The 26,164-nt window shown below is 61.0% G+C and overlaps 2 protein-coding genes across 7 annotated transcripts in view; one reads left to right on the top strand and one right to left on the bottom strand.

Annotated features, from left to right (window-relative positions):
• The window catches only part of SOX13 (SRY-box transcription factor 13), a 48,180-nt gene extending 38,581 nt beyond the window's left edge, over positions 1-9,599 (top strand). For 3 of the 4 annotated variants that reach the window (XM_085561308.1, XM_085561309.1, XM_085561307.1), the window contains exons 9-14: positions 785-944; positions 2,161-2,270; positions 2,364-2,460; positions 2,579-2,722; positions 3,783-3,999; positions 5,607-9,599. In XM_085561308.1, the coding sequence (XP_085417434.1) occupies positions 785-944; positions 2,161-2,270; positions 2,364-2,460; positions 2,579-2,722; positions 3,783-3,999; positions 5,607-5,880 (1,002 nt within the window). In that variant the 3' untranslated portion in view covers positions 5,881-9,599. The remainder of the gene's footprint in view (positions 1-784; positions 945-2,160; positions 2,271-2,363; positions 2,461-2,578; positions 2,723-3,782; positions 4,000-5,606) is intronic. The other variant, XM_085561310.1, reaches the window with a different exon arrangement.
• On the bottom strand, positions 9,469-24,193 carry ETNK2 (ethanolamine kinase 2). 3 transcript variants are annotated; one of them, XR_014950165.1, is made up of 9 exons: positions 23,965-24,193; positions 17,558-17,817; positions 15,823-15,960; positions 13,799-13,941; positions 13,615-13,698; positions 12,357-12,526; positions 11,682-11,755; positions 9,990-11,067; positions 9,469-9,918 (listed from the first exon to the last, which is right to left on the bottom strand). XR_014950165.1 is itself a non-coding variant. In XM_085561311.1 (8 exons), the coding sequence occupies exons 1-8, from the start codon at positions 24,175-24,177 to the stop codon at positions 10,995-10,997; spliced, it is 1,155 nt and encodes a 384-aa protein (XP_085417437.1). In that variant the 5' UTR covers positions 24,178-24,193; the 3' UTR covers positions 9,469-10,994. The 3 variants fall into 3 exon arrangements, 2 of the variants coding, with proteins under 2 accessions (XP_085417437.1, XP_085417438.1); XM_085561311.1 differs by having other exon boundaries at positions 9,469-11,067; XM_085561312.1 differs by having other exon boundaries at positions 9,469-11,067; positions 15,837-15,960; positions 23,965-24,192.
• Between the last annotated feature and the right edge of the window lie 1,971 nt (positions 24,194-26,164).

The following is a 26,164-nucleotide window of genomic DNA, read 5'->3' as shown; positions in this document are numbered from 1 at the left end:
TCCCAAAGAACCCTGGTATGGCTCCCAAAACACCAAAAATCCTGGTACAGCACCAGAAACCCTGGTCCAGTCCCAAAAACCCTTGATACAGCCCCAAAATCCCAAAGAACCCTGGTACACCCCAAAAACCCTGGTACAGCCCCAAAAAGTCCAAAACCCCTGGTACATCCCCAAAAACCCCAAAGAACCCTGGTGCAGCCCCAAAAACCCCAAAAATCCTGGTACAGCCCCCGAAAACACTGCTACAGCCCCAAAACCCCAAAAATCCTTGTACAGCCCCAAAATCCCCTCCAAATCCTTGTACAGCCCCAAAAAACCCCTTCAACCCCTGGTACAGCCAAAAAAAAATCCCTTCAACCCTTGGCACAGCCCCCCCAAACCCTGGTACAACCCCAAAAATCCCCTTCAGTTCCTGGTACAACCCCAAAGATGCCCTTCAACCCGTAGTACAACTCCAAAAATCCAGTACAGCCCAAAATCCCCATCCAAACCCTGGTACGGCCCCAAAAATGCTCTTTAACCTCTGGTACAACCCCAAAAATGCCCTTTAACCTCTGGTACAACCCCAGAAATGCCCTTCAACCCCTGGTATAGCCCCCAAAAAACTCTTCAGTCCCTGGTACAACCCCAAAACCCTCTTCAACCCCTGGCACAACCCCAATAGAAACCCCTCCAACCCCTGGCACAGTCCCCAAAGCCCCTCCACACCCCAGGTTGGGGCTTTGGGGACAGCTCCTCACCTGCCATCCTTCCTCCTCCTCCTCCTCCTCCTCCTCCTCCTCAGGAACCCTCGCAGCCGCTGAACCTGACGGCCAAACCCAAAGGTCCCGAGCTGCCCAGTGCCTCCAGTTCGCCCAGTTTGAAGCTGAGCGGGTGCCAGTCCCTGCCGCCAAGCCACGGGGCCAGCAGGGAGCTGCAGAGCAGCCCGGCCAGCCTCCCTCTGGGTGGGGACACCGGTGACATCCCCGCTGCTCCCCGCGGCGCCCGGGTGGTCACCCCGGGCCGTGCCACCCCTCGGAGCACGGCGGGGACGGGCAGGGCGGTGGGGGTCAGCGGGGTGGCCGCTGGCACTGATGGGTGCCCATGGGGTGGGTGCTGTGAGTGGTCAGTGGAGTGACCACTGGCACTGATGGGTGCCCATGGGGTGGGTGCTGTGAGTGGTCAGTGGAGTGACCACTGGCACTGATAAGAACCCATGGAGTGGGTACTCTGGTGGTCAGTGGGGTGGCCGCTGGCACTGATGGGTGCCGATGAGGTCAATGCTCTAAGTGGTCAGCAGTGGTCATTGGGGTGGCCACTGGCACTGATGGGTGCCCATGGGTAGCCTGGGGGTCAGCGGGGTGGCCGCTGGCACTGATGGGTGCCCATGGGGTCAGTGCTCAGAATGGTCAGCAGTGGTCAGTGGGGTGGTCAATGGGGTGGTCAGCAGGGTGGTCAACGGGGTGGTCAATGGGGTGACCACTGGCACTGATGGGTGCCCATGGGGTCAGTGCTCTAAGTGGTCAGCAGTGGTCAGCGGTGTGGTCAGCAGGGTAGTCAGAGGGGTGACCGCTGGCACTGATGGGTGCCCATGGGGTCAGTTCTGTGAGTGGTCAGCAGAGTGACCACTGGCACTGATTGATGCCCATGGGGGTGTCATAGCCCATGACCCATGACCCATGGGGGTCAGCGGGGTGGCCGCTGGCACTGATGGGTGCCCATGGGTACTCTGGGGGTCAGCGGGGTGGCCGCTGGCACTGACGGGTGCCCATGGGTACCCTGAGGGTCAGCGGGGTGGCCGCTGGCACTGATGGGTGCCCGTGGGTACCCTGGGGGTCAGCGGGGTGGCCGCTGGCACTGACGGGTGCCCGTGGGTACCCTGGGGGTCAGCAGGGTGGCCGCTGGCACTGATGGGTGCCCGTGGGTACTCTGGGGGTCAGCAGAGTGACCACTGGCACTGACGGGTGCCCATGGGTACTCTGGGGGTCAGCGGGGTGGCCGCTGGCACTGATGGGTGCCCATGGGTACCCTGGGGGTCAGCGGGGTGGCCGCTGGCACTGATGGGTGCCCGTGGGTACCCTGGGGGTCAGCAGAGTGACCACTGGCACTGACGGGTGCCCGTGGGTACCCTGGGGGTCAGCGGGGTGGCCGCTGGCACTGACGGGTGCCCGTGTCCCCCAGGATTCCTGGGAGAGGGCGATGCCATCACCAAAGCCATCCACGACGCGCGGCAGCTGCTGCACGGCCACGGCGCCGCCATGGAGGGCTCACTGAGCAGCCCCTACCGCAAGGTGAGCGTCACTCTGTCACCGTCCCCTCTGCCACCCCAGGGCCACCAGCTGTGCCCGGGCTGGGGGCTGGCTCCTGACCCCGCTGTCCCGCAGGAGCCGGTCGGGATTGACTCCTCCCCGGTGAAGGAGCGGATGGAGGAGACCCCCGGCCACCGGCTGGACGAGGCTCTGCTGAGCTGCGAGATGGACGGTGAGGACGGCCGGGAGCGTGGTGGTGACCCCAGGGTGGCCCTGTCCTCCGACGTGGCGGTGACCCCAGGGTGGCCCTGTCCCCCGGCTCCTGCCCTCACTGCCGCGTGTCCCCGCAGGCTCCCGGCACTTCCCGGAGTCCAGGAACAACAACCACATCAAGCGGCCCATGAACGCCTTCATGGTGTGGGCCAAGGACGAGCGCAGGAAGATCCTGCAGGCCTTCCCCGACATGCACAACTCCAGCATCAGCAAGATCCTGGGTGAGATCCCGGGGCAGGATCCCCTCTGAACCCCTGGAGGGGTGGGAATGAGATCCTGAGGCAAGGGATCAACTCTGCATCCTCTGGAGGGGTGGGAATGAGATCCCAGGGCAAGATCCCCTCTGCAACCCCTGGAGGGTTTGGAACAAGATCTTGGGACAGGAGATCTACTCTGCAACTCCTGGAGGGATTGGAATGAGATCTTGGGACAGGGGATCCACTGTGCATCCCTGGAGAGATGGGAATGAGATCCAGGGACAGGAAATCCACTCTGCATTCCCTGGAGGGTTTGGAGTGAGATTTTTGGACAGGAAATCCACTCTGTAACCCCTGGAGGGTTTGGATGTGCACTGCATCCCCCTGGAGAGATGGGAATGAAGTCTGGGGATGGAGGATCCACTCTGAATAGCCAGAGGGATCTCCCTGACCTGGGGAATGTCAGGGAATCCCAGGAGGTTCCTGGGGAAGGTCAGGGAATGAGGAGATGAATCCAAGAGGGAAGATCAGGGAATGAAGGGATAAATCTCTGGAGGGAATGTCAGAGAATGAGGAGATGAATCCCAGGAAGTTCCTGGGGAAGGTCAGGGAATGAGGGGATTAATCCAGGAGGGAAGGTCAGGGAATGAGGAGATGAATCCAAGAGGGAAGATCAAGGAATGAAGGGATAAATCTCTGGAGGGAATGTCAGAGAATGAGGAGATGAATCCCTGGAAGGAAGTACAGGGAATGAGGAGATGAATCCCAGGAAGGACGATGGGGGAATGAGGAGATGAATCCCTGGAAAGAAGGTCAGGGAATGAGGAGATGAATCCCAGGAGGTTCCTGAGGAAGGTCAGGGAATGAAGGGAGGAATCCATGAGGGAAGATCAGGGAATGAGGACATGAACCCCTGGAAATGCCCAGAGGAATTCAGGGAAGCTCTTCCCGATATTCCAGCAGAACCGGCTGCGCCTCGTTATCTCCCACCAGCACCGCCGTCAACCCAGGCGCCATTCCCACAAGCAATACCGCTAATTAACACCACTAATTAACCATCCCCTCTCCGCTCCGCTCCTTCCAGGATCCCGCTGGAAGTCCATGTCCAACCAGGAGAAGCAGCCCTACTACGAGGAGCAGGCGCGGCTGAGCCGGCAGCACCTGGAGAAGTACCCGGACTACAAGTACAAACCGCGGCCCAAGCGCACGTGCATCGTGGAGGGCAAGCGGCTGCGCGTGGGCGAGTACAAGGCGCTGATGAGGAACCGGCGCCAGGACGCCAGGCAGGGCTTCCTGATGGGGTAACTGATAACGGGTGATGAGGATCGATAAGGGGGATTGATAAATGGGGGATTGATAAGGGGGATTGATAAGGGGGATTGATAAATGGGGATTGATAAGGGGGATTGATAAGAGGGATTGATAAGGGGGAGATAAGGGGGTTGATAAAGGGTTAATGAGGGGAATTGATAAGGGGGGATCGATAAGGGGGATTGATAAGGGGGATCGATAAGGGGGATCGATAAATGGGGATTGATAAGGGGGATTGATAAATGGGGGTTGATAAAGGGTAATTAATAAGGGGGTTGATAAGTGGGAGATAAGGGGGTTCATAAAGGGTTAATGAGGGGAATCGATAAGGGGGATTGATAAGGGCGATCGATAAGGGGGATCGACAAGGGGGTTCGATAAGGGGGATTGATAAGGGGGATGGATAAATGGGGATTGATAAGGGGGATTGATAAGAGGGATTGATAAGGGGGAGATAAGGGGGTTGATAAAGGGTTAATGAGGGGAATCGATAAGGGGGGATCGATAAGGGGGATTGATAAGGGGGATCGATAAGGGGGATTGATAAGGGGGATTGATAAGGGGGATTGATAAATGGGGATTGATAAGGGGGATTGATAAGGGGGATTGATAAGGGGGTTGATAAAGGGTTAATGAGGGGAATCGATAAGGGGGTTGATAAAGGGTTAATGAGGGGAATCGATAAGGGGGATCGATAAGGGGGATCGATAAGGGGGATTGATAAGGGGGATTGATAAAGGGTTAATGAGGGGAATCGATAAGGGGGATCAATAAGGAGGATCGATAAGGGGGATCAATAAGGGGGATCGATAAGGGGGATTGATAAACGGTAATTGATAAATGGGGATTGATAAGGAGGCTGATAAAGGGTTGATAACAGGGATTGATAAGGGGAATTCATAAAGGGTAATTGATAAATGGGGATTGATAAGGGGGATTGATAAAGGGTAAGTAATAAGGGGGTTGATAAGTGGGAGATAAGGGGGTTGATAAGTGGAATTCATAAAGGGCAATTGATAAATGGGATTGATAAAGGGGATGATAAGTGGGTGATGTCAGTTAATAATGGGAATTGATAATGGGGATTGATAAGGGGGTTGACAAGGGGATTGATGAGGGGGGATTGATAAGCAGTAATTGATAAGGGGGTTGATAAGGAGGTTGATAATGGGGTTGATAAAGGGATTGATAAGGGTGAATTTATAAGGGGCATTGATAAGGGGGAATTGATAAGTTGCCTCTGTGCATCACCCCACAAGCTCAGAGGGGTGGTGCTGGGGTGGGGCTCACCTGGTGACTTGGGTGGGTGCTCACCGGGTGCCATGGGGTTCGTGCCCACGTGGCTTTATTGGAGCAATGCTCACCTGGCACCAGTGGGGTGGGTGCTCACCTGGTGTCCATGGGGTTGGTGCCCACCTGATGCCGATGGGGCAGGACCTCACCTGGTGCCCATGGGGCCGGCATCCCCCTGACATCCATGACGTGCATGCCCACCTCGTTCCCGAGGGCTTGGTGCCCACCTGCACAGAATGCCACCCTTGGGGAGCCCTGTGAGCCCTGGCTGCCCCTCTCAGCGCCCGCTCCCCGTGTCCCCCAGGCCGCAGGGCAGCCAGGTGCCCCCCAGCTCCTCGGACGTGCTGTACCCGCGGCCGGTGGGCGTGCAGCTGCCCCCGCCCCTGCTGGAGCATTACCTGCCCCGCGGCGCCGACCCCGCCATGCCCGTCATCGTCAACACGCGCAGCCTCAAGGACGGGGACGCCGGGGACGACGGGCACTCGGTGCCCGAGGGGGACGTGTACCGCTACAGCGAGGACGAGGACTCGGAGGGCGAGGACAAGAGTGACGGCGAGCTGGTGGTGCTGACGGACTGAGGGGGCGCGGGGGGACAGCGGAGGGGGTGGCAGGGCTGGCTGCCACCGCCGGGAGGGCACGGCGTGTCCGGGCGGGGTGGCACTCTGCCGCAGGAGAGCCGCCCGCCTGCAGAGGGGTCCCGCGAGGGTGGGCACCCGGGATTTTGGGTGGCGAGGACTGGTTTGGCCTTGCTGTGGTGGCACGTGGAGCTGAGGCCAGCGAGCCGGGAGGGTTGGTGGCACTGTGGTGGCTGTGCTGTCACCCCTGAGGGGACCTGAGGCTCTCGGGCTGCAGGGAACCTCCAGAGCATCTCCAGCACCTGTGGGTCCTGCAGAGCCTCACCTGCGGCGCTGCTGGGCACGGAGTGGGGACACGGGATGGGGACACAGGATGGGGACACGGAATGGGGCACGGGATAGGGACATGGAGCAGGGACATGGAGTGGGGGCACGAGATGGGGACACAGAGTGGGGACACAGGATGGGGACACGGAGTAGGGACACGGGGTGGGGACACGGGACGCGGACATGGAGTGGGGCACGGGATAGGGACATGGGGCAGGGACAGAGTGGGGACATGGAGCGGGGACACGGGATGGGGACACAGACTGGGGACATGGAGCGGGGACACGGGATGGGGACACAGACTGGGGACATGGAGCAGGGACACGGGATGGGGACACAGGATGGGGACATGGAGCAGGGACACGGGATGGGGACACAGAGTGGGGACACGGGATGGGGACACAGACTGGGGACACGGGACAGGGATGCGCTTGTCCCTCCTCTCTCCTGGTGTGACCTCCCCGCCGCGCTTCCCGCTCGCTCTTTGGCACCTGCCAGCGAATTCCCACCGAGCCAATTTTAGCTCCAGCCCGGGCCCGGCTCCGGCCAAGGGCTCCTCGGTTCCTTTGTGCTGCCGGCAGCTCTGGCCCAATTTGGGATAAAGCGGGGGCGGTTCCTGCCCTGCCAGCCCCCGCCCGGGGGACGTGCCCGGCTGTCCCCGGGCACCTGTCCCTGAGCCCGGGCTGCACCTGAGCCCCGCAGGGTGATGGGGAGAGGAAGCGGCTTCAGGGGAAAAGGGAATTTGTGGAAAAATGGCCTTGGGGTGGTCAGAGCCTGTCCCAGCCGCGGCGGTGTGGTGTGGCCGGGCATGGCGGCTGTCCAGGTGACAGGTCAAGGTGTCCAGGTGAAAGCTGAGGGTGTCCAGGTGTGTGGAAGTGCCCAGGTGTGTGCAGAGTCCAGGTGTGTTTGTGCCATGTCCAGGGAGTGTGTGTGCCATTCCCAGGTGTGTGGCAGTGCTCAGCTGTGTGTGCTCCATGCCCAGGTGTGTGTGCCATGCCCAGGTGTGTGCCTTGCCCAGGTGTGTGCCGTGTCCCTGTGCCCAGGTGTGCTGTGCCCAGGTGTGTGTGCAGTGCCCAGGTGTGTGCCATGCCCAGGTGTGCCATGCCCAGGTGTGTGCCATGCCCAGGTGTGCTCCATGCCCAGGTGTGCCGTGCCCAGGTGTGCTCCATGCCCAGGTGTGTGTGCCGTGCCCAGGTATGCCATGCCCAGGTGTGTGTGTGCTCCATGCCCAGGTGTGTGTGTGTGCCATGCCCAGGTGTGTGCCATGCCCAGGTGTGTGCCATGTCCCCGTGCCCAGGTGTGCCGTGCCCAGGTGTGTCTGCCATGCCCAGGTGTGTGTGCTGTGCCCGGGTGTGCCGTTCCCAGGTGTGCTCCATGCCCAGGTGTGTGCTCCATGCCCAGGTGTGCCGTGTCCCCATGCCCAGGTGTGTGCCCCATGCCCAGGTGTGTGTGCTGTGCCCGGGTGTGCCGTGCCCAGGTGTGCCGTGCCCAGGTGTGCCATGCCCAGGTGTGTGTCCCCGTGCCCAGCCGCTCTCCCGGGCCCTGTCCCCGCTGTCGCTCCGTGCGCGGGGCTCCGGCACCTCCCTGCGGCAGAGCCGGGAACGGCCCCGGGCCGGGACAGCGCGGGGACAGCGCGGGGATTGTCACCGTGCTGGGGACACCGCGGGGACGGGGACAGCATGGGGACAGCGCGGGGATTGTCACCGTGCTGGGGACACCGCAGGGATGGGGACAGCGCGGGGACAGCGCGGGGATTGTCACCGTGCTGGGGACACCGTGGGGACGGGGACAGCGCGGGGACAGCGCGGGGATTGTCCCCGTGCTGGGGACACCGCAGGGATGGGGACAGCGCGGGGACAGCGCGGGGATTGTCACCGTGCGGGGGACACCGCGGGGATGGGGACAGCATGGGGACAGCGCGGGGATTGTCACCGTGCTGGGGACACCGCAGGGATGGGGACAGCGTGGGGACAGCGTGGGGATTGTCACCGTGCTGGGGACACCGAGGGGATTGTCACCGTGCTGGGGACACTGCAGGGATGGGGACAGCGCGGGGACAGCGTGGGGATTGTCACCGTGCTGGGGACACCGCAGGGATGGGGACAGTGTGGGGACAGCGCGGGGATTGTCACCGTGCTGGGGACACCGCGGGGACAGGGACACCATGGGGATTGTCACCATGCTGGGGACACTGCAGGGACAGGGACAGCTCTGGGGACACTGCGGGGACAGGGACAGTGCTGGGGACACCATGGGGACTGTCACCGTGCTGGGGACACTGGAGGGACAGGGACAGCGCTGGGGACACTGCGGGGACAGGGACAGTGCTGGGGACACGGTGGGGGCTGCAGCCACCCGGGCTCAGGGCTGCACAAAGAGGGCACCAGCCTCTGTCCCCTTGTCCCTCTGTCCCCTTGTCCCTCTGTCCCCTTGTCCCCAAGCCGGGCTGGGGATCTGAATCTCAGCAGCAGCAGCAGCACCCCAGTGCTGGGGACACTGCTGTGGGGACATCCTTTATCCCAAGGGACATCCCTTTTATCCCAGGGGACATCCCTTATCCCAGGGGACATCCCTTATCCCAAGGGACATCCCTTATCCCAAGGGACATCCCTTTTATCCTGGGGGACATCCCTTATCCCAGGGACATCCCACCAGCCCCTCCCTGCTCCCCTGCCTCTGTCAGGGCTTCGTTTGTTCCCAAATTCCTGCGCCGGCCTGGGGTCCCTGGGGTAGGACAGGGGTCCCTGTGAGGGACAGGGGGTCCCACAGAAGGATGGGGGTACCTGGGAAGGACAGGGGTCCCCAGGGATGGAAAGGGACCCCTGGGGAAGGTCAGGGGGTCCCTGGGGTAGGGACAGAGATGGAAAATGGTCCCAGGGTAAGACAGGGGTCTCTGGGGAAGGTCAGGGGGTCCCTGGAGAGGACAGGGATCCCCAGGGATGGAAAAAGGTTCCTGGAGAGGACAGGGGGTGGCAGGGAAGGACAAGGGGTCCCAGGGTAGGACACGGGTCCCTGGGGAAGGTCAGGGGTCCCCAGGGTAGGACAGGGGGTCCCCAGGAAGGACAGGGCATCCCAGGGATGGAAAGGGGTCCCCGGGAAGGACAGAGATCCCTGGGGAGGGGTCCCAGCTCCAGGGCTGGGCCAGGCTGTGCTGCATAGGGACTGGAAGCAGAGGCGTCCCCTCCCCACAGCTTCTTGTCTCTCTTCCATTTATTTTCCTATTCTTTGGGGTTTTTTTTTGGTTGTTGTTCTGTTTTTTAAAGATTGTAAATATAGATAGAGCTTTATTTTGTTAATAAGACCACGAGTAACTTAACCTGTATATGTCACATCCCTGTTTACAGTCGTTCCTCCCCCCGGCCCTTGGCACAATAAAAGTGACTTTTTGGAGCAGAGAGCGGGGCCTGGGCTCCACCAGGGTCATGTCCACGGGGACATCTCGGGGTACAGAAGGGACAGGAGCACCCCCAGAGCCTGGGGGTGCTGCCCCTGCTCCGGCACTGGCCCCCCCACCAGATCCACCAGCCTCAAATTCCCAAATTCCAGCTACCAGCAGCTTTTATTTCCCACCAAAACAACCACGGGCGTGCCAGCAGCCCTGGTTCTGCTGGGGGGAGGTCCCTGTGCCCAGAGAGGGGACAGTCACCGTGTCCCCACAGCGAGGGTGGCACATGGCTCTGGTGAAGGTCCCTGTGCTCGGAGAGGGGACAGTCACTGTGTCCCCACAGCCTGGGGTGGCACAGGGCTGTGGGGGACATCCTTGTGCCCAGAGAAGGGACAGTCACTGTGTCCCCACAGCCTGGGACAGGGCACGGGGCTCTGGGGGACATCCTTGAGCCCAGAGAAGGGACAGTCACCATTTCCCCACAGCCCAGGGTGGCACAGGAGGTCCCTGAGCCCGGGGAAGGGATAGTCACTGTGTCCTCACAGAATTGGGGGTGACACGGGGCTCTGGGGGACATCCCTGAGCCCAGAGAAGGGACAGTCACCGTGTCCCCACAGCCCAGGGGGATAGCACAAGAGGTCCCTGTGCCCAGTCCTGAAGCGGGGCAGCTCCGTGCCACCTCCTGCCAGGTGTGGGGACACGGTGCAGGGAGGAGGACAGCAGTGGGGACAGGCAGGACAGAGGACAGGGGTGGGGACAGGCAGGACAGCCCCTGGATGTCCCCTGGGGGCAGAGCTGGGGAGCCACCAGGCCACGGGGACAGTGGGGCCAGGCAGGGGCAGCTGTGGGGACACGCAGAGCACGGGGGGACGGCCCCCCGAGCCCACCAGCAGCGCCCCGCTGGTGCCAGTGGCTCAGGGCTGGCCCTGAGCTCTGCCCACAGCTGCCACCCACCAGGGACAGCGGTCCCGTGCCCGGGGCCGGCAGGGACAGCGCTGCTTTGGGGTGGCACCCAGCAGGGCAGGAGGGGACAGCCAAGGTGAGCGGGCAGAGCTCTGGGGGCTCCTGAGTGGCCAGGGTGACGCCGTGTCCCCCTCGGGGACAGCGCAGGGGGAGCGGGCGGTGCCGGTTCCGGCAGCAGCAGCGGTGCCAGCGCGGCACGGACCTGCCGGGCACCGGGTCGGCCTTAAGGCGGTGGTGAGGCTCCCTGGCGTGGGCTGGGGCCTCGCCGGGGCTCTGGTCCTCTCCAGCATCTCATGGTCCAGTCTTGGGGGTGGCCAGGCTCTCCTGGCAGCAGTGGTGGCCGGGGCAGAGCTCCTCTTGTCCCCCCTGGCACCGGCAGGACCGGGCAAGGGGCCAGGGGGGCGCGAGGGCACGGCCAGGACAGGAGAGCTCGGGGTGGTCCCTACTTGGGGAGCTGCAGGGCCGTGACCACCGGCTTCATCTTGAAGTATTGTTTAAACCTTAACTTTGCATATCTGCAAAGAGAGAGAGACTGAGAGAGAGAAGGGACGGCTCTGAGCCGCTCCTGTGCCCAGGGACCATCAGGATCCTCCCCAGGAACCACCGGGATCCTCCCAGGGACTGCTGGAATCCTCTCTAGGGATCACTGGGATCCTCCCAGGGACTGCTGGGATCTTCCCTGGGATCCTCCCCAGGGACCACTGGGATCCTCCCAGGGACTGCTGGGATCTTCCCTGGGATCCTCCCCAGGGACCACTGGGATCCTCCCAGGGACTACTGGGATCCTCCCCAGGGACCACCAGGATCCTCCCAGGGACTACTGGGATCCTCCCCAGGGACCACCAGGATCCTCCCAGGGACTGCTGGGATCCTCCCCAGGGACCACCGGGATCTTCCCCTGGATTCTCCCCAGGAATCCACCCCTGGATCTTCCCCCAGATCCTCCCCAAGATCCTCCCTGGGATCCTCCCCAGATCCTCCCCCGGATCCTCCCCGGGATCCTCCCCAGGGACCACTGGAATCTTCCCCTGAATCCTCCCCAGGATCCTCCCTGGGATCCTCCCCATGATCCTCCCCCAGATCCTCCCTCCGCGCTCATTTCCCGCTGGAGCAGCCCGTGTGGACTCACCGTAAGAAATTAAAGTCTATGGTGGAATATTTATCCTGGATCAGGCCCCAGCAGGCCCAGAGGAAATGGGAGGCCTGCGAGGGGCAGAAGGAGGGTCAGGGAACAGAAACCCCCGTGCCCCCATCCCAGGGCTGTGACAAGGACAGGACACGCACGGCGGGATTTTTGTGCCCTCCAGAGCGATGGCAGCAGGGGGGATGCCCACCAGGGCACCCCCTGCATCCCCACAGCCACCCCAGGCTGCGGGGACATGGTGACTGTCCCTTCTCTGGGCACAGGGACCTTCCCCAGTGCCACCCCCTGTGCTGCCAGCTCCAGCCGGGAGAACAGAGAATCCTTCACCCGAAATTTCCAGAAGATCGGCTGGGGCCAACCCTGGCAGCCAGCAGAGAGGATTTCCTCACTGCAGCCATGCCTGACCCCTCGGAAGGGCTGCCCAAGGCCACCCTGCCGGGCACAGCTGTCCCCAGCACACCCCTGTGACCTTGCCCGGGGCTCTGAGGCGCTGCCAGGCCCGTGGCACAGCCTGTCCCCGATGTCACCGAGCCCCCAGGCTGGCACCTGCAGCTGGCCAGGTCAGCTGGGAGCCCGAGAGCAGAGGAAAACTCCCATTCCCTGGGTTGCGTTTCCAGCCCTGCAGCGAGGCCGGCTCCTTCCTCCTCCTCCTCCACTCACCAAGGAGAACTTGTTCACTTGCACGTAGAGCATCTCCAGCTCCTCCGGGGACACCTGGCTGTCCCCTGGGTGGCCCTGGGTGAGCTCCTTGTAGGCCTGCAGGTAGGAGTGCAGCCACTGCAGCTGCGTCTCCTTGCTGGGGTAGAGGCCATAATCCACCTCCTTCACACCTGGGGGACACGGGGGGACACGGAGGGGACAGGGAGGGGACAGAGAGGCGTTGGGTTCTCCACGGCAAAGCGAGGAGAGCACAACCCCAGCCGGGCACAAACCCAGGATCAGCTGCTGGCCCCCAGCCAGCCTCGGGGTGAGGAGCCAGAGGTGGCACCCCAGGGGTGCCCAAGAGCAGCAGAGACCCCGCTCGGACCGTGGGCAGCCCCAAATCCTGCTGTGGGATTTGGGGTGCGGCTCCTTCCCCCATCCCCAGGGATGGGGAGACCCCATTTCCCATCATGGGATTGGGGATTCAGCTCCCTCCTCCATCCTCAGGGATCGCGAGACCCCAGGGCAGCCCCATTTTCCACCCTGGGACTGGGGATAAAACTCCCTCCTCTGCCCCCAGTAACAGGGACACCCCATTTCCCAGTATGGGACTGGGAATAGAACTCCCTTTTCCATCCCAGTAATATGAACGCCCCATTTCCCAGTATGGGACTGGGGACAACTCCCACCTCCATCCCAGTAATGGGGACACCCCATTTCCCAGTCTGGCACTGGGGACAACTCCCTTTTCCATCCCAGTAATAGGGACACCCCATTTCCCAGTATGAAACTGGGAATAACTCCCTCCTCCATCCCAGTAATAGTGAAACCCAATTATCCTGTATGGGATTGGGAATAGAACTCCCTCCTCCATCCCAGTAACAGGAACACCACGTTTCCCATTTTAGGACTGGGAACAAAACTCCCTTTTCCATCCCAGTAACAGAGACACCCCATTTCCCAGTATGGCACTGGGAATAACTCCCTCCTTCATCCCAGTAACAGGGAAACCCCATTTCCCGTTTGGGACTGGGAATAAAACTTCCTCTTCCATCCCAGTAACAGGAACACCCCATTTTCCATTTCGGGACTGGGGATACAACTCCCTCTTCCATCCCAGTAACAGGGACACCCCATTTCCCGTTTTAGGACTGGGAACAAAACTCCCTTTTCCATCCCAGTAATATGGCCACCCCATTTCCCAGTCTGGCACTGGGGGCACAGGGACAGGGACACCCCAGGCAGGACTGGGGGGACCTTTGGGGACAATCCCCACCTGCGAACTCGTTGAAGTGGTTCCCGATGTCGAAGGCCTGGTAGTTGTACCCCGTGTACTCGTAGTCGATGAAGCGCACGCGCTCTGCGGGGACAAACCCGGCGGCTCTCAGGGCTGGGCACAGAGGTGACACCCCGCCCGGGCCGGGGGTGGCACAGGGACACCCCCGGGCGCACAGACAGACCTCGCGTGCTGTCGTAGATGATGTTCTTGCACAGGAGGTCGTTGTGGCACAGCACCACGGGGGAGCCCAGCTGCGGCAGCGTCTCCTCCATCCAGGCCAGCTCCTGCTCCAGCGCCGCGGGGCTGGGCACGTCCTGCGGGAGGCTGGCCGAGGGGACAAAAGGGACAGGGTGGCATCGCTGCTGCTCCCAGGCAGCCTCCCTGGGGCTTGGGGCTGGCGTTTCCCCGGCTCCTAGTGCTGCCTTTGGGCTTGGGGGAAGAATTTTCCCAATTTCCAGTGTTTCTCTTGGTGCTCAGGGGCAGAATTTCCCCAGTTATCAGAATTTCTGGGGCCACAGGAGCACAGTCGTTGAGCCCTGATTTCCAGCATTTCCCTGGGGCTCAGGGGCAGAATTTCCCCAAATTCCAGCGCTTCCCTTGATGCTCAGGGGCAGAATTTCCCAAAATTCCAGCACTTCCCTTGATGCTCAGGGGCAGAATTTCCCCAAATTCCAGTGCTTCCCTTGATGCTCAGGGGCAGAATTTCCCCGAATTCCAGCGCTTCCCTTGATGCTCAGGGGCAGAATTTCCCCGAATTCCAGCACTTCCCTTGATGCTCAGGGGCAGAATTTCCCCAAATTCCAGCGCTTCCCTTGATGCTCAGGGGCAGCATTCCTCTGGCTTCCAGTGTTTCCCCAACTTCCAGAGCTTCCCTGGGGCCACTGGACCAGAATTGTGCTTCCCTGATTTCCAAAGCTTCCCTGGGAGCTCAGGGAAAGAATTTCCCTGGCTTCCAGTGTTTCCCCAACTTCCAGTGTTTCTCTTGGGGCTCAGGGGTAGAATTCCCTCAAATTCCAGTGTTTCCCTGGCTTCTAGTGCTGCTTTGGGACTCAGGGACAGAATTTTCTCAATTTCCAGTGTTTCCCTGGGGCTCAGGGGCAGAATTTCCCCAAATTCCAGAATTTCCCTGACTTCCAGCGCTTCCCTTGGGGCAGAATTCCCCTAGCTTCCAGTGTTTCCTGAGCTCCCACCATTTCCTGGGAGTTCAGGGACAGAATTTCCTCAAATTCCAGAATTTCCCCAGCTTCCAGCATTTTCCTGGGGCTCAGGGACAGAATTTCCCCCATTTCCAGTGTTTCCCTGGGGTTCAGGGGCAGAATTTCCCCAATTTCCAGAATTTCCCCAGCTTCCAGCATTTTCCTTGGGGCTCAGGGGCAGAATTTCCCCAACTTCCCTCTTCTGCCTTCCAAACCACCCCGTTAATGACACAAATCTGGGCTAACGAGGCTGTTTTTTGGGGAGGAGACCAGGTTTGGTACCCAGACAGACACCACAGCTCATCCTCAGTGCATCCCTTACCCCCAAAACCCCCACGCCCACCCCCCAAATCCACCGAGCGCTCTCTCCCCGAAATCTCTGGGGCATGGGGATGTTTTGGACTCTGTCAGCCTCTCGGTAACCTCAGGAGAGCTCGTTAATGATTGCCTAATTGGCCGCGCTGAAGGCGCAGGGTGGGTAAAGTCTGCCCGTGCTGCGAAAAGCCCGGCTGGCTCCTGCCCCGGGTTAATCATTGCCCTGCCCGGGGTTCGTTCACCTCTTGGGGCTGCCCCAAATCCTTCCCAGACACCCCAAAGCTCACCTGCCGTGCCAAACCGGCCGCCCCGAAAAGTGGGATGGGCTGGCTGGAAGTGGGGATGGAGCTGTTTAATTTCTAGAATTTATCGTCGGCTCGGCAGGGCTTGAGCTCGGGTTTATTCCAAGTTTAAATTCCCAGCAGGAGGAGGAGGATTGTTCCAACAGTGGGAGGCTGTGCTCCAGCACAGATACATCCCAAAGCTCCACAGAAAAAGCTGAAATCTTCCCTAAAGTGGCAGCAGGATGGGGCTGGAGCTGCTCCGGGGGGTCCGAGAGGGATCCAGCCCCAAATCCCCGCAGAGGATTTACCTGGGAAGCTCGGCCCCAGAGCTGGGTGGGCAGGGGGTGGCCGAGGCAGAGCCCGGCGCCCACTGCGGGGTCCCACCCTCCGGGGGATCCCTCTGCCTTTACCTGGGGTCGGATACCTTTGGGCTGAGCTCCGTCTTCACCAGGCCGAGGTATTTGTGCAGCTTCTGCCACAGGATGGGCCGGGGGAGGCTCCCGTTGGCGTGGATGGCGTGGACTCGCGCCATCTCCCGGGCCACCAGCCTGGCGTGGAGCACAGGGAAAGGGTGAGGGGTGATCCCAGATCCTCGACATCTCAGAATCTGCCCCTCCCCAACCCCCCACTTCAAAATCTCCAAAAGAGCTTTGGGGACTTTTTTGGGGAGTTTTTGGGTGATGGATGGATGGATGGATGGGTGGATGGATGGATGGATGGATGGATGGATGGATGGATGGATGGATGATGGATGATGGATGGATGATGGATGGATGGATGGATGGATGGATGGATGATGGATGATGGATGGATGATGGATGGATGGATGGATGGATGGATGATGGATGATGGATGATGGATGGATGATGGATGGATGGATGGATGATGGATGGATGGATGGATGATGGATGGATGATGGATGGATGGATGGATGGATGGATGATGGATGGATGGGTGGATGGATTTTCAGGGAACACAGCTGAGCCCTCACTCCATGTCAGGGATCAGCCTCTGAAGCAGTTCAGAATGTTCATTTTCAGGGCAAATTCAGGACTAAGGTCTGCTTCCCAAGGAATTCCGGCTTCCCAGGAAACCTTCATTCCAACTTCTCAGGAAATCTTAATTCCAGCTTCCCAGAAACTTTAATTTCAGCTTCCCAGGAAACCTTAATTCCAGATTCCTAGGAAATCCTAATTCCAGTTTCTCAGGAAACTTTAATTCCAGATTCCCATATAATTTTAATTCCAGCTTCCCAGGAAATCTTAATTACAACTTCCCCGGAAAATTTAATTCCAGCTTCCCAGGAAACCTTAATTCCAGATTTACAGAAAATTTTAATTCCAGCTTCCCAGGAAACTTTAATTCCAGCTTTCTGGGAAACCACTCTTCACCAAAACCTGATAAAAATTTGAAATTTGGCAATTTTGACAACTCTTCCTGCACTTTTGCCCATTTATCCCCTGACCCCCATTTATCCCAGGACTGGGTGCACCAACGATCCCCAGCCACAGCAGCCAGGTGAGACCTGAAAACACAGAACAAAGCCCCAGAAAACTGAGGATTTTCCCCGGAAAACCCCCAGATCCACCCTAGGGGTGTGTGGGGCTCAGATTCAGTCAAAGAAAGAAACTGGGAGGTTCTAGCCAGGCAGGAGCCTGGGGAAGAGCTGGAGAGGAATGTAAATAATTCTTTATCTCTCTTGTTGTTCACATTGTTTATAGTTGAGTTCTATCACTGTGCATCAAGCACTGTACACCAATGGGGTGAATTGTTTTCAGGACCAATGGAGTTGGTCCTCATGGTGTATTTTGAATAAACCAGAGTTTTACTTTCAGGTTTTTTTGTGTTGGTCCTCACGAAGCTCTGTATAAAGAGCGGTGTATTTTGAATAAATCAGAGTTTTACTCTCAGTTTTTTTTCTGTTGGTCCAATGGAGTTGGCCCTCACAGAGCTCTGTATAAAGAGCAGTGTATTTTGAATAAATCGGAGTTTTACTCTCAGTTTTTTTTTCCATTGGACCAATGGAGTTGGCCCTCGTGGATCTCTGTATATAGAGTGGTGTATTTTGAATAAATCGGAGTTTTACTCTCACAACCTTCTGAGCCAGCCTCTTCATTCCCATCCTGCCTCGACAGCGACACTCACCTGCAGATGTGGGGATCCCTGACGTGGTGGGGTCCCAGCGCGATTCCCGGCAGGAATTGGTAGCAGAGCCCGTTCTGGAAGGCGCAGTAGAGGTCGGGGGCGCAGCCGTGGGCTCGGAGCACCTGGAAATTCCTCAGCTCCGTCTCCCTGTCCACCAGCAGCTCGGTTTTCCGGCCGTACACCCGCACCAGCAGCGCGTCCCCCATGCCCTCGGCCGTGTAGCAGGCCACCAGCTTGTTGGTGATGCCGTCGGTGAAGAGCTGCGCGGGGACAAACGCGGAGGGAGTGACACACCCGGGCGGAGGCCGGGAGCAGGGGAACCCCCTGCACTTGTCCCACCGCTGGGAAAAAACCTCGTGGATGGGGCAAAAGTGAGGGAAAAAGAGCGAGGCGGCGCAGCCAGGAAGGTTCGTGGGGGAGTGATACGAGTTTGGAAGGATGAGGCTCAGGGATCTGCAGGCAGAGGTGGTGATTTGGGTGGAAATCCTGGGGTTTTTCACCTGGGGCCTCAGGAAGAGCTCAGGAAGAGCTCAGGAACACCTCTGGAGGCAGAGGTGGTGGTTTGGGTGGAAATCCTGACTTTTTTTTCACCTGGAACAGCTCAGGAACAGCCCAGGAACAGCTCAAGAACACCTCTGCAGGCAGAGGTGGTGGTTTGGGTGGAAATCCTGGGGTTTTTTTCACCTGGGGGCTCAGGAACAGCCCAGTAACATTTCTGCAGGCAGAGGTGGTGGTTTGGGTGGAAATCCTATTTTTTTTTTACCTGGAACAGCTCAGGGATAGCTCAGGAACAGCTCAGGCCAGATGTGCCACCAGCACGCTTGGCACGGGAGCAGCCCCGGCAATGTCTCACCGTGGGGGAGGGCAAACCAACAAAACAGCGTAAATTGGCACAAAATTCAAAATAAAAAATAAATAAATAAACCAGCCAACGAGGCTGAAAACAAGGCCAGAGCCAACACCACCCCCCATCCCCTCCTCCGAGCCTCCCCGCGGGCCGGGGCGCTGATAGGCGGGGATGTCACTGCTGGGGACATCGCGGTGTCACCGCTCTGACGGCTCCTCGCAGATGGAAAGGGAGTTTTGTTCTCCGGCTCTCCGCCTTGGCCGCCTGCCCGCGCACATGCCGGGGCTGCTGCCGCCCGCGCCGGGCTCTTCGCCCCATCCCGCCGGGATTTGGGCACCTCCGGGGCACTGAGGGTGTTTGGGGCTCTGAAACCCCACAGAAAATCCCCCCCATTGTCCCCGTGCCAGCCCCGGGGTGATGCAGCTCTCCCTGGGCAGGATTCCCTCATCCCACCGGGATTTGGGCACCTCTGGGGCACTGAGGAGTTTTGGGGACATGTCACCCCACAGGAAACCCCTGTCCCATTGTCCCCGTGCCAGCCCCTGGGTGCTGCTGCTCCCCATAGGAATGATTCCTTAATCCCACCGAGATTTGGGCACCTCTGGGGCACTGAAGGGATTTGGGGCTCCCCATGCCAGCCTTGGGGTTCTGTGGCTCCCCTTGGGCAGGATTCCCTCATCCCACCGGGATTTTGGGCACCTCTGGGGCACTGAGGGGGTTTGGGGCTCCCCATGCCAGCCCTGGGGTTCTGTGGTTCCACCTGGGAATGATTTTCTCATCCCACTGGGATTTGGGCACCTCTGGGGCACTGAGGAGTTTTGGGGACATGTCACCCCACAGGAAACCCCTGTCCCATTGTCCCCGTGCCAGCCCCTGGGTGCTGCTGCTCCCCATAGGAATGATTCCTTAATCCCACCGAGATTTGGGCACCTCCGGGGCACCTGAGGGGGTTTGGGGCTCCCCGTGCCAGCCCCGGGGTGATGCAGCTCTCCCTGGGCAGGATTCCCTCATCCCACCGGGATTTTGTGCACCTCCGGGGCACCCGAGGGGGTTTGGGGCTCCCCGTGCCATCCTTGGGGTTCTGTGGCTCCCCTTGGGCAGGATTCCCTCATCCCACAGGGATTTGGGCACCTCTGGGGCACTGAGGGGGTTTGGGGACATGTCACCCCACAGGAAACCCCTGTCCCATTGTCCCCGTGCCAGCCCCTGGGTGCTGCTGCTCCCCATAGGAATGATTCCTTAATCCCACCGAGATTTGGGCACCTCTGGGGCACTGAGGGGTTTAGGACTCTGTCACCCCACAGAAATTCCCTGCCCCATTGCCCCCCACACCGTGGGATGTTCAGCTCCAAGCTGGGCACTCCGTGGCACCCCTGGAAATGCTTCCCTATCCCACTGGGATTTTGGGCACCTCCAGGGCACTGAGAGGGTTTGGGGACATGTCACCCCACAGGAAACCCCTGTCCCATTGTCCCCTGGAGTGCCAGCTCCAAACTGGGCACTCTGGGGTGCTGTGGCTCCCCATGGGAAGGATTCCTTCATCCCTGCGGGATCGGGGAGCGGGAGCAGGAGGGGGGAGAGGGCTCCTGCTCCGGCAGCCGTGGCGCTCAGCGATGGGACGGATAATTTTAGACATCCCACTCAGCAACCCACGCGCCCCTATAGGTTCCTATATATAGGGCTCCCCGAGGGAGACTCCAGGCTCTGGAATGAGACCCTCCAAGCCAGACAGGGTTGACACCCCCATTCCACAGCCGGATTTGGGGCGAGCAGGGCGAGGCCGCTGCCCCATCCTCAGGGGTGCTTCCCCACCCTCAGGGGTGCTGCCCCATCCTCGGGGGTGCTGCCCCACCCTCAGGGGTGCTTCCCCACCCTCAGAGGTGCTTCCCCATCCTTAGGGGTGCTTCCCCACCCTCAGGGGTGCTTCCTCATCCTCAGGGGTGCTTCCCCATCCTCAGGGGTGCTTCCCCACCCTCAGGGGTGCTGCCCCATCCTCGGGGGTGCTGCCCCTCAGCTGTGGCCAAACCTTCTCCAGCTGCTTTTTCCCCAAGCTGATAAATCTGAGTTTCACCACGGGGCTCAGCTCTTTCCTCCTCTTGCCCTGCCAAGCTCCAGAGGCTGGAAATTCAGGTGGCAGAGGTGTCACCACCCAGCCATGCAGGTGTCACCACCCGGCCATGCAGGTGTCACAGCCCGGCCATGCAGGTGTCACCGCCCGACCATGCAGGTGTCACCGTGAACCACACGTGAGCAGCTCCACATCGAGGGAGATGCTGGTGTGCTGCTTTGCTTTGCTGCCCCACAGACCGGCCAGCCCTTCCCAGCAGCGTTAATGGGATTTAATGGGATTTAAGAAGCTTTAACTGAGCCTTATCCCCCCCGAATTCCAGGCCACCAACTCTGGAGCCGCACACGTGGCCCCTCGGTGACCTGAAGGGACTTGACGGGTTTGGGGGCGGCTGCTTGGGGGAGGATGGATAGATGGATGGATGGATGGATGGATGGATGATGGATGGATGGATGGATGGACGGATGGATGATGGATGGATAGATGGATGGATGGATGGATGGATGAATGATGGAGGGATGGATGGATGGATGGATGGATGGATGGATGATTGTTGGATGGATGGATGATGGATGGATGGATGGATGGATGATGGATGGATGATGGATGGATGAATGGATGAATGAATGGATGAATGAATGGATGGATGGATGGATGGATGATGGATGGATGATGGATGGATGGATGAATGGATGGATGGATGGATGAATGGATGGATGAATGGATGGATGGATGGATGATGGATGGATGGATGGATGGATGGATGGATGGATGGATGGATGGATGATGGATGGATGGATGATGGATGGATGGATGATGGATGGATGGATGAATGGATGGATGGATGGATGATGGATGGATGGATGGATGGATGGATGGATGGATGGATGGATGGATGATGGATGGATGGATGATTGTTGGATGGATGGATGATGGATGGATGGATGATGGATGGGTGGATAGATGGATGGGTGGATGGATGATTGTTGGATGGATGGATGATGGATGGATGGATGGATGATGGATGGATGGATGATGGATGGATGGATGATGGATGGATGGATGGATGGATGGATGGATGGATGGATGATGGATGGATGGATGGATGGATGGATGGATGATGAATGGATGGATGATGGATGGATGGATGGATGGATGGATGATGAATGGATGGATGAATGGATGATGGATGATGGATGGATGGATGATGGATGGATGGATGGATGGATGGATGGATGGATGGATGGATGATGAATGGATGGATGAATGGATGATGGATGATGGATGGATGGATGATGGATAATGGATGATTGTTGGATGGATGGATGGAGGATGGATGGATGGATGGATGGATGGATGGATGGATGGATGATGGATGGATGGATGATGGATGGATGGATGGATGATGGATGGATGGATGGATGGATGATGGATGGATGGATGGATGGATGATGGATGGATGGATGGATGGATGGATGGATGGATGGATGATGGATGAGTTTGTGCTTCCCTGGGAGCGTGGGGGGCTGACTCAGCCACACGCACCCTCCCCGGGGATGAGGAGCAGGAGCCCTGGGAAGCGGGCACAACCAGGTGCACACACAGGGCAGCCCGCACTCCCAGATCCTTCTTGCCGCGCTCCTGAGCCCCGGGAGATTTTCCCGAGCCGCCGGCACAGCCTGGTACAGCCCCGCGAGGTGCTGGGAACGGGGCAGCGCTCCAGGGCAGCGCGCAGGGGAACGGGATCGCTAATGGGAACCAGCTGAGGCCCCCGGCCCGCTCCATCCCATCCCCGAGCGGCTCCTGCGAGGGGAAACGCGGACGGAGGGAAACGCAACGCGAGGGTTTTTCCTCAACTCGTGAGCGTTTTTTGGTTTTTTTTGGGTTTTTTTCCCCACCTTTTTTTCCCTTTTTTAAAATTAAAAACACACGCCCGCACATCCGAGCTGCTGTGGAACACTGACCCCTGCGGAACATGGATACCGCAGAGCCGGGGTCCCTCCACAACCACCGAGCTCTGCGAGCAGAGCGAGACATTTCCTGCCCCTGCAAACTCCAACTCCCAGCTTCCTGCCCGCTGCCATCTGCCCTTTCAGATGGCTTTTCCTGCAGCTTCTTGTATTTCATTACACTTGGCTATTAATACATTTTTAATGACGGGAAGCGTGTGCCTGCGGAGGGGACGCTCGCTCACGTGCAGACATTTAAGGGCGCGCAGTCCCAGCCCTTCCACGCTCCGGTGCCCAGCGCCAGGGCACAGCCGAGGGCACCGGCGCCACCAGCCTGTGTCACCCCAGCCCTGGCCAGGGCGAGTCTGTCCCGGCCAAGCCCCGGCAGCCCCGCACAGCCGAGCCCCGTCCCGTGCCAGGAGCCCGGGACTCGTGTCCGGCTCCCAGCTGAACTGGGGCTCAGCCCACGCTGAAATGTGGGAGCCAACCAATATCCCAAAGGAGAGCGGCTCCCGGGAGCGGCCGCTCCTGCGGGCACCTCGGCAGCCAGCCTGGGGACACCTTTGTACCCACAGCCACCGCTCGGCGACCACCCCAGGGGTCCCTAAACCGCGTGGGGCGGGGGGTGCGATGGGGGTGTCACGCCTTTGCACAGCTGATGCACCCCTGGGTATGCGGTGGGTGCGGAGGGGAGGGGCAGGGGTGGGGGTAGGGGGTGTCATTGCCATATCCTCTGGGGCAGGTCCTGCAGCCCCCCATGGTGAACCCCACAGCCCCCCGGAGTGAGCCCCACATCCCACCTCGAACAGATCCGGGAGCCCCTGGGTTAAACCCCACAGTTCCCCTAGGACAGACCCCATAGCCCCCCAAGGCTGAGCCCCACAACCTCCCTAGGACAGACCCCATAGCCCCCCAAGGCTGAGCCCCACAACCTCCCTAGGACGGACCCCAGAGCCCCCCAAGGCTGAGCCCCACAACGTCCCCAGCACAGACCCCAGAGCCCCCCAAGGCTGAGCCCCACAACCTCCCTAGGACGGACCCCAGAGCCCCCCAAGGCTGAGCCCCACAACGTCCCCAGCACAGACCCTACAGCCCCAAGGCTGAGCCCCACAACGTCCCTAGCACAGACCCCACAGCCCCCCAAGGCTGAGCCCCACAACCTCCCTAGGACGGACCCCAGAGCCCCCCAAGGCTGAGCCCCACAACGTCCCTAGGACGGACCCCAGAGCCCCAAGGCTGAGCCCCACAACGTCCCCAGCACAGACCCCACAGCCCCCCAAGGCTGAGCCCCACAACCTCCCTAGGACGGACCCCACAGCCCCAAGGCTGAGCCCCACAACGTCCCCAGCACAGACCCCAGAGCCCCCCAAGGCTGAGCCTCTCAGCCCCCCTTGAGCTGACCGCACACCCCGCCGGGGTGAGCCCCGCAGCCCCCTCCGCCAGCCCCTAGGAGCCCACAACCGCACCCAGCCGGGCTCCGCAGCCCCACCGGGCGATCCCCGCCGGTTCGCGGGGTGCCGGCGCAGCCTCTCTCCCCCCGTACCTTGGTCTTCACCGTGGCCGGCTCCCAGGCGGGTCTCAGCCGCCGCACGATCCGCAGCGCCCCGGGCAGCACGTCCCCCTCGTCCACCGCAATGCCGAGGTGCGGCACGGCGGGGGTCCCGCCGCCGCCCCCCGGCTCCGGCCCCGGGCAGTCGGGGCAGCGGGCGGGCGCCGCGGCCATGGCCAGCTCCGCGCCGCCGGAGCCGCGGCCCATGTGCCGGGGGCTGCGCGGGGCCGGCGGCCGCGGGGAGGAGCCGCCGCCGTTGGGAAGCCATGAGTCACCGGCCCGCCTCCCGCCCGCCTCCCCGGCAGCGGCGGCAGCGCCCGCACCGGCACCGGCACCGGCACCGGCACCGGGGGCAGGGATCCGCATCCTACCGGCACCGGGGGCAGGGATCCGCATCCTACCGGCACCGGGGGCAGGGATTCGCATCCTACCGGCACCGGCACCGGGGGTAGGGACCCGCATCCTACCGGCACCGGGGGCAGGGACCCGCATCCTACCGGCACCGGCACCGGGGGTAGGGACCCGCATCCTACCGGCACCGGCACCGGGGGCAGGGACCCGCATCCTACCGGCACCGGCACCGGGGGCAGGGACCCGCATCCTACCGGCACCGGCACCGGGGGTAGGGACCCGCATCCTACCGGCACCGGCACCGGGGGCAGGGACTCGCATCCTACCGGCACCGGCACCGGGGGCAGGGACTCGCATCCTACCGGCACCGGGGGCAGGGACCCGCATCCTACCGGCACCGGCACCGGGGGTAGGGATTCGCATCCTACCGGCACCGGGGGCAGGGATCCGTATCCTACCGGCACCGGCACTGGGGGTAGGGGACCCGCATCCTATCGGCACTGCTATCCCGGGCAGCGGGTCCATATCCTACCGGCACCGGGGGCAGGGCACACGCATCCTACCGGCACCGGCATCCCGGACCAGGCACCCGCATCCTACCGGCACCGGCATCGCTGGCAGGGCGGGACCTGCACCCCCCGCACACCGAGACCGGCCACCGCACCCGCACCGGCATCGGCGGACCCGCCGCGGCACCTGGGCAGCGGATCCGCGCCTCGCCCGCACCGGCATCAACCGACCGGCATCCCACCCGCACCGGGGCCCCAGCGCCCCACCGGGACCGCATCCCGGGCCGGGGATCCGCACCGGGACGGGGCATCCCAGCCAGCGGAGCCTCGCCCGGCCGGTACCGGAACCGGGACCAAGACCCCGCAGCTGCTGTCGGTGCCTCCCCCACCCATTCCCGGAGCCTCTCACCACCCCCGGCACCGCCCCGGTGCCTTCCCCATCCATTCCTGGAACCCCAAAGGATCCGCACCGGGACCGGCCCCGCACACGCGGCACCCCAATGCCCACCCATCCACCCGCGGAACCCCTCCGCCATCCCGGGGGGCTCCGCGCAGCCCCCGCTGCCTCCTTTGGGGGTACAAAGGATGAGGAGCCACGCACGGGATGCGCTCCAGCCATCCCGCAGAGCTCCGGGCGGGACGGATCCCCTCGGGATAACCTCTCCCATGGCAGTGACTTCCGCAGGGATTCACAGCTGGGCTGCGAAGGGGTTTCGGGGGTGAAGAAAAAACGGGATTTTCCCGCTGGCAGAGCCAGCGGTGGCTTCATTATCAGAGGAAATAACAGCGTCACATGGCCGGCAGCGGAGAGTGCCCCTCCAGAGCTCCCAGCTGGGAGCTGAAACCAGCCCGACGGACTGGAGAAAGAAACAGTGGAAACCTGGGGAAAAAATCATTTAAGAAAACGGAGCGAGGGGACAAAAACCCCGCCGGGCAGTTTCCCGTGTTTCTAAAAATAGCACCAGCCCGGTTAGTGTTAATAGGATGGGCATAATTGCTGCCGCGCTTTGCTGGGCTGAGCGTGGCCTAATTGCTCGGCCGGAACGATCTAATCCGGGCTAGCGGAGCCCCGCGGGCAGAGCCGCAGCATCCAGCGGGAAATTCCCCCCGAGCAGGCGATTAGAGGTGTTAACAGCCCGGTTTAAGGAGCCCGGCTTAAGGGGCCCCGCAGCGGCACCGCCACCGGCTCGGGCGGATTTGAACTCCCGCTGCTCGAAAGGAGTGCGCGGAGCTGGAACGGAACCGGCTCCACCAAAACCAGCCCGGCTTTAGGCCAGGCTCTTCCCGCTGGGGGATGTGGCAGAAGCCGCGGAGGGGGCTGGAGGCTCATTTTG

This window comes from Lonchura striata, chromosome 26 (genome assembly GCF_050655825.1).
Source record: "Lonchura striata isolate lonStrDom1 chromosome 26, ASM5065582v1, whole genome shotgun sequence".
Taxonomy (NCBI): Eukaryota; Metazoa; Chordata; class Aves; order Passeriformes; family Estrildidae; genus Lonchura; species Lonchura striata.
Note: the sequence above shows the minus strand (reverse complement) of the source record. Positions and strands in the feature narration are given on the sequence as shown.

What these genes read in the sequence shown, in the direction of transcription:
- ETNK2 (XM_085561311.1), bottom strand. Translation starts at nt 24,177, where the DNA reads ATGGGCCGCGGCTCCGGCGGCGCGGAGCTGGCCATGGCCGCGGCGCCC. An exon ending in CGGCCACGGTGAAGACCAAG is followed by an intron (nt 17,818 to 23,964) that starts GTACGGGGGGAG and finishes GTCCCCGCGCAG; the next exon opens with CTCTTCACCGACGGCATCAC. An exon ending in CCAAAGGTATCCGACCCCAG is followed by an intron (nt 13,942 to 15,822) that starts GTAAAGGCAGAG and finishes CCCCTCGGCCAG; the next exon opens with CCTCCCGCAGGACGTGCCCA.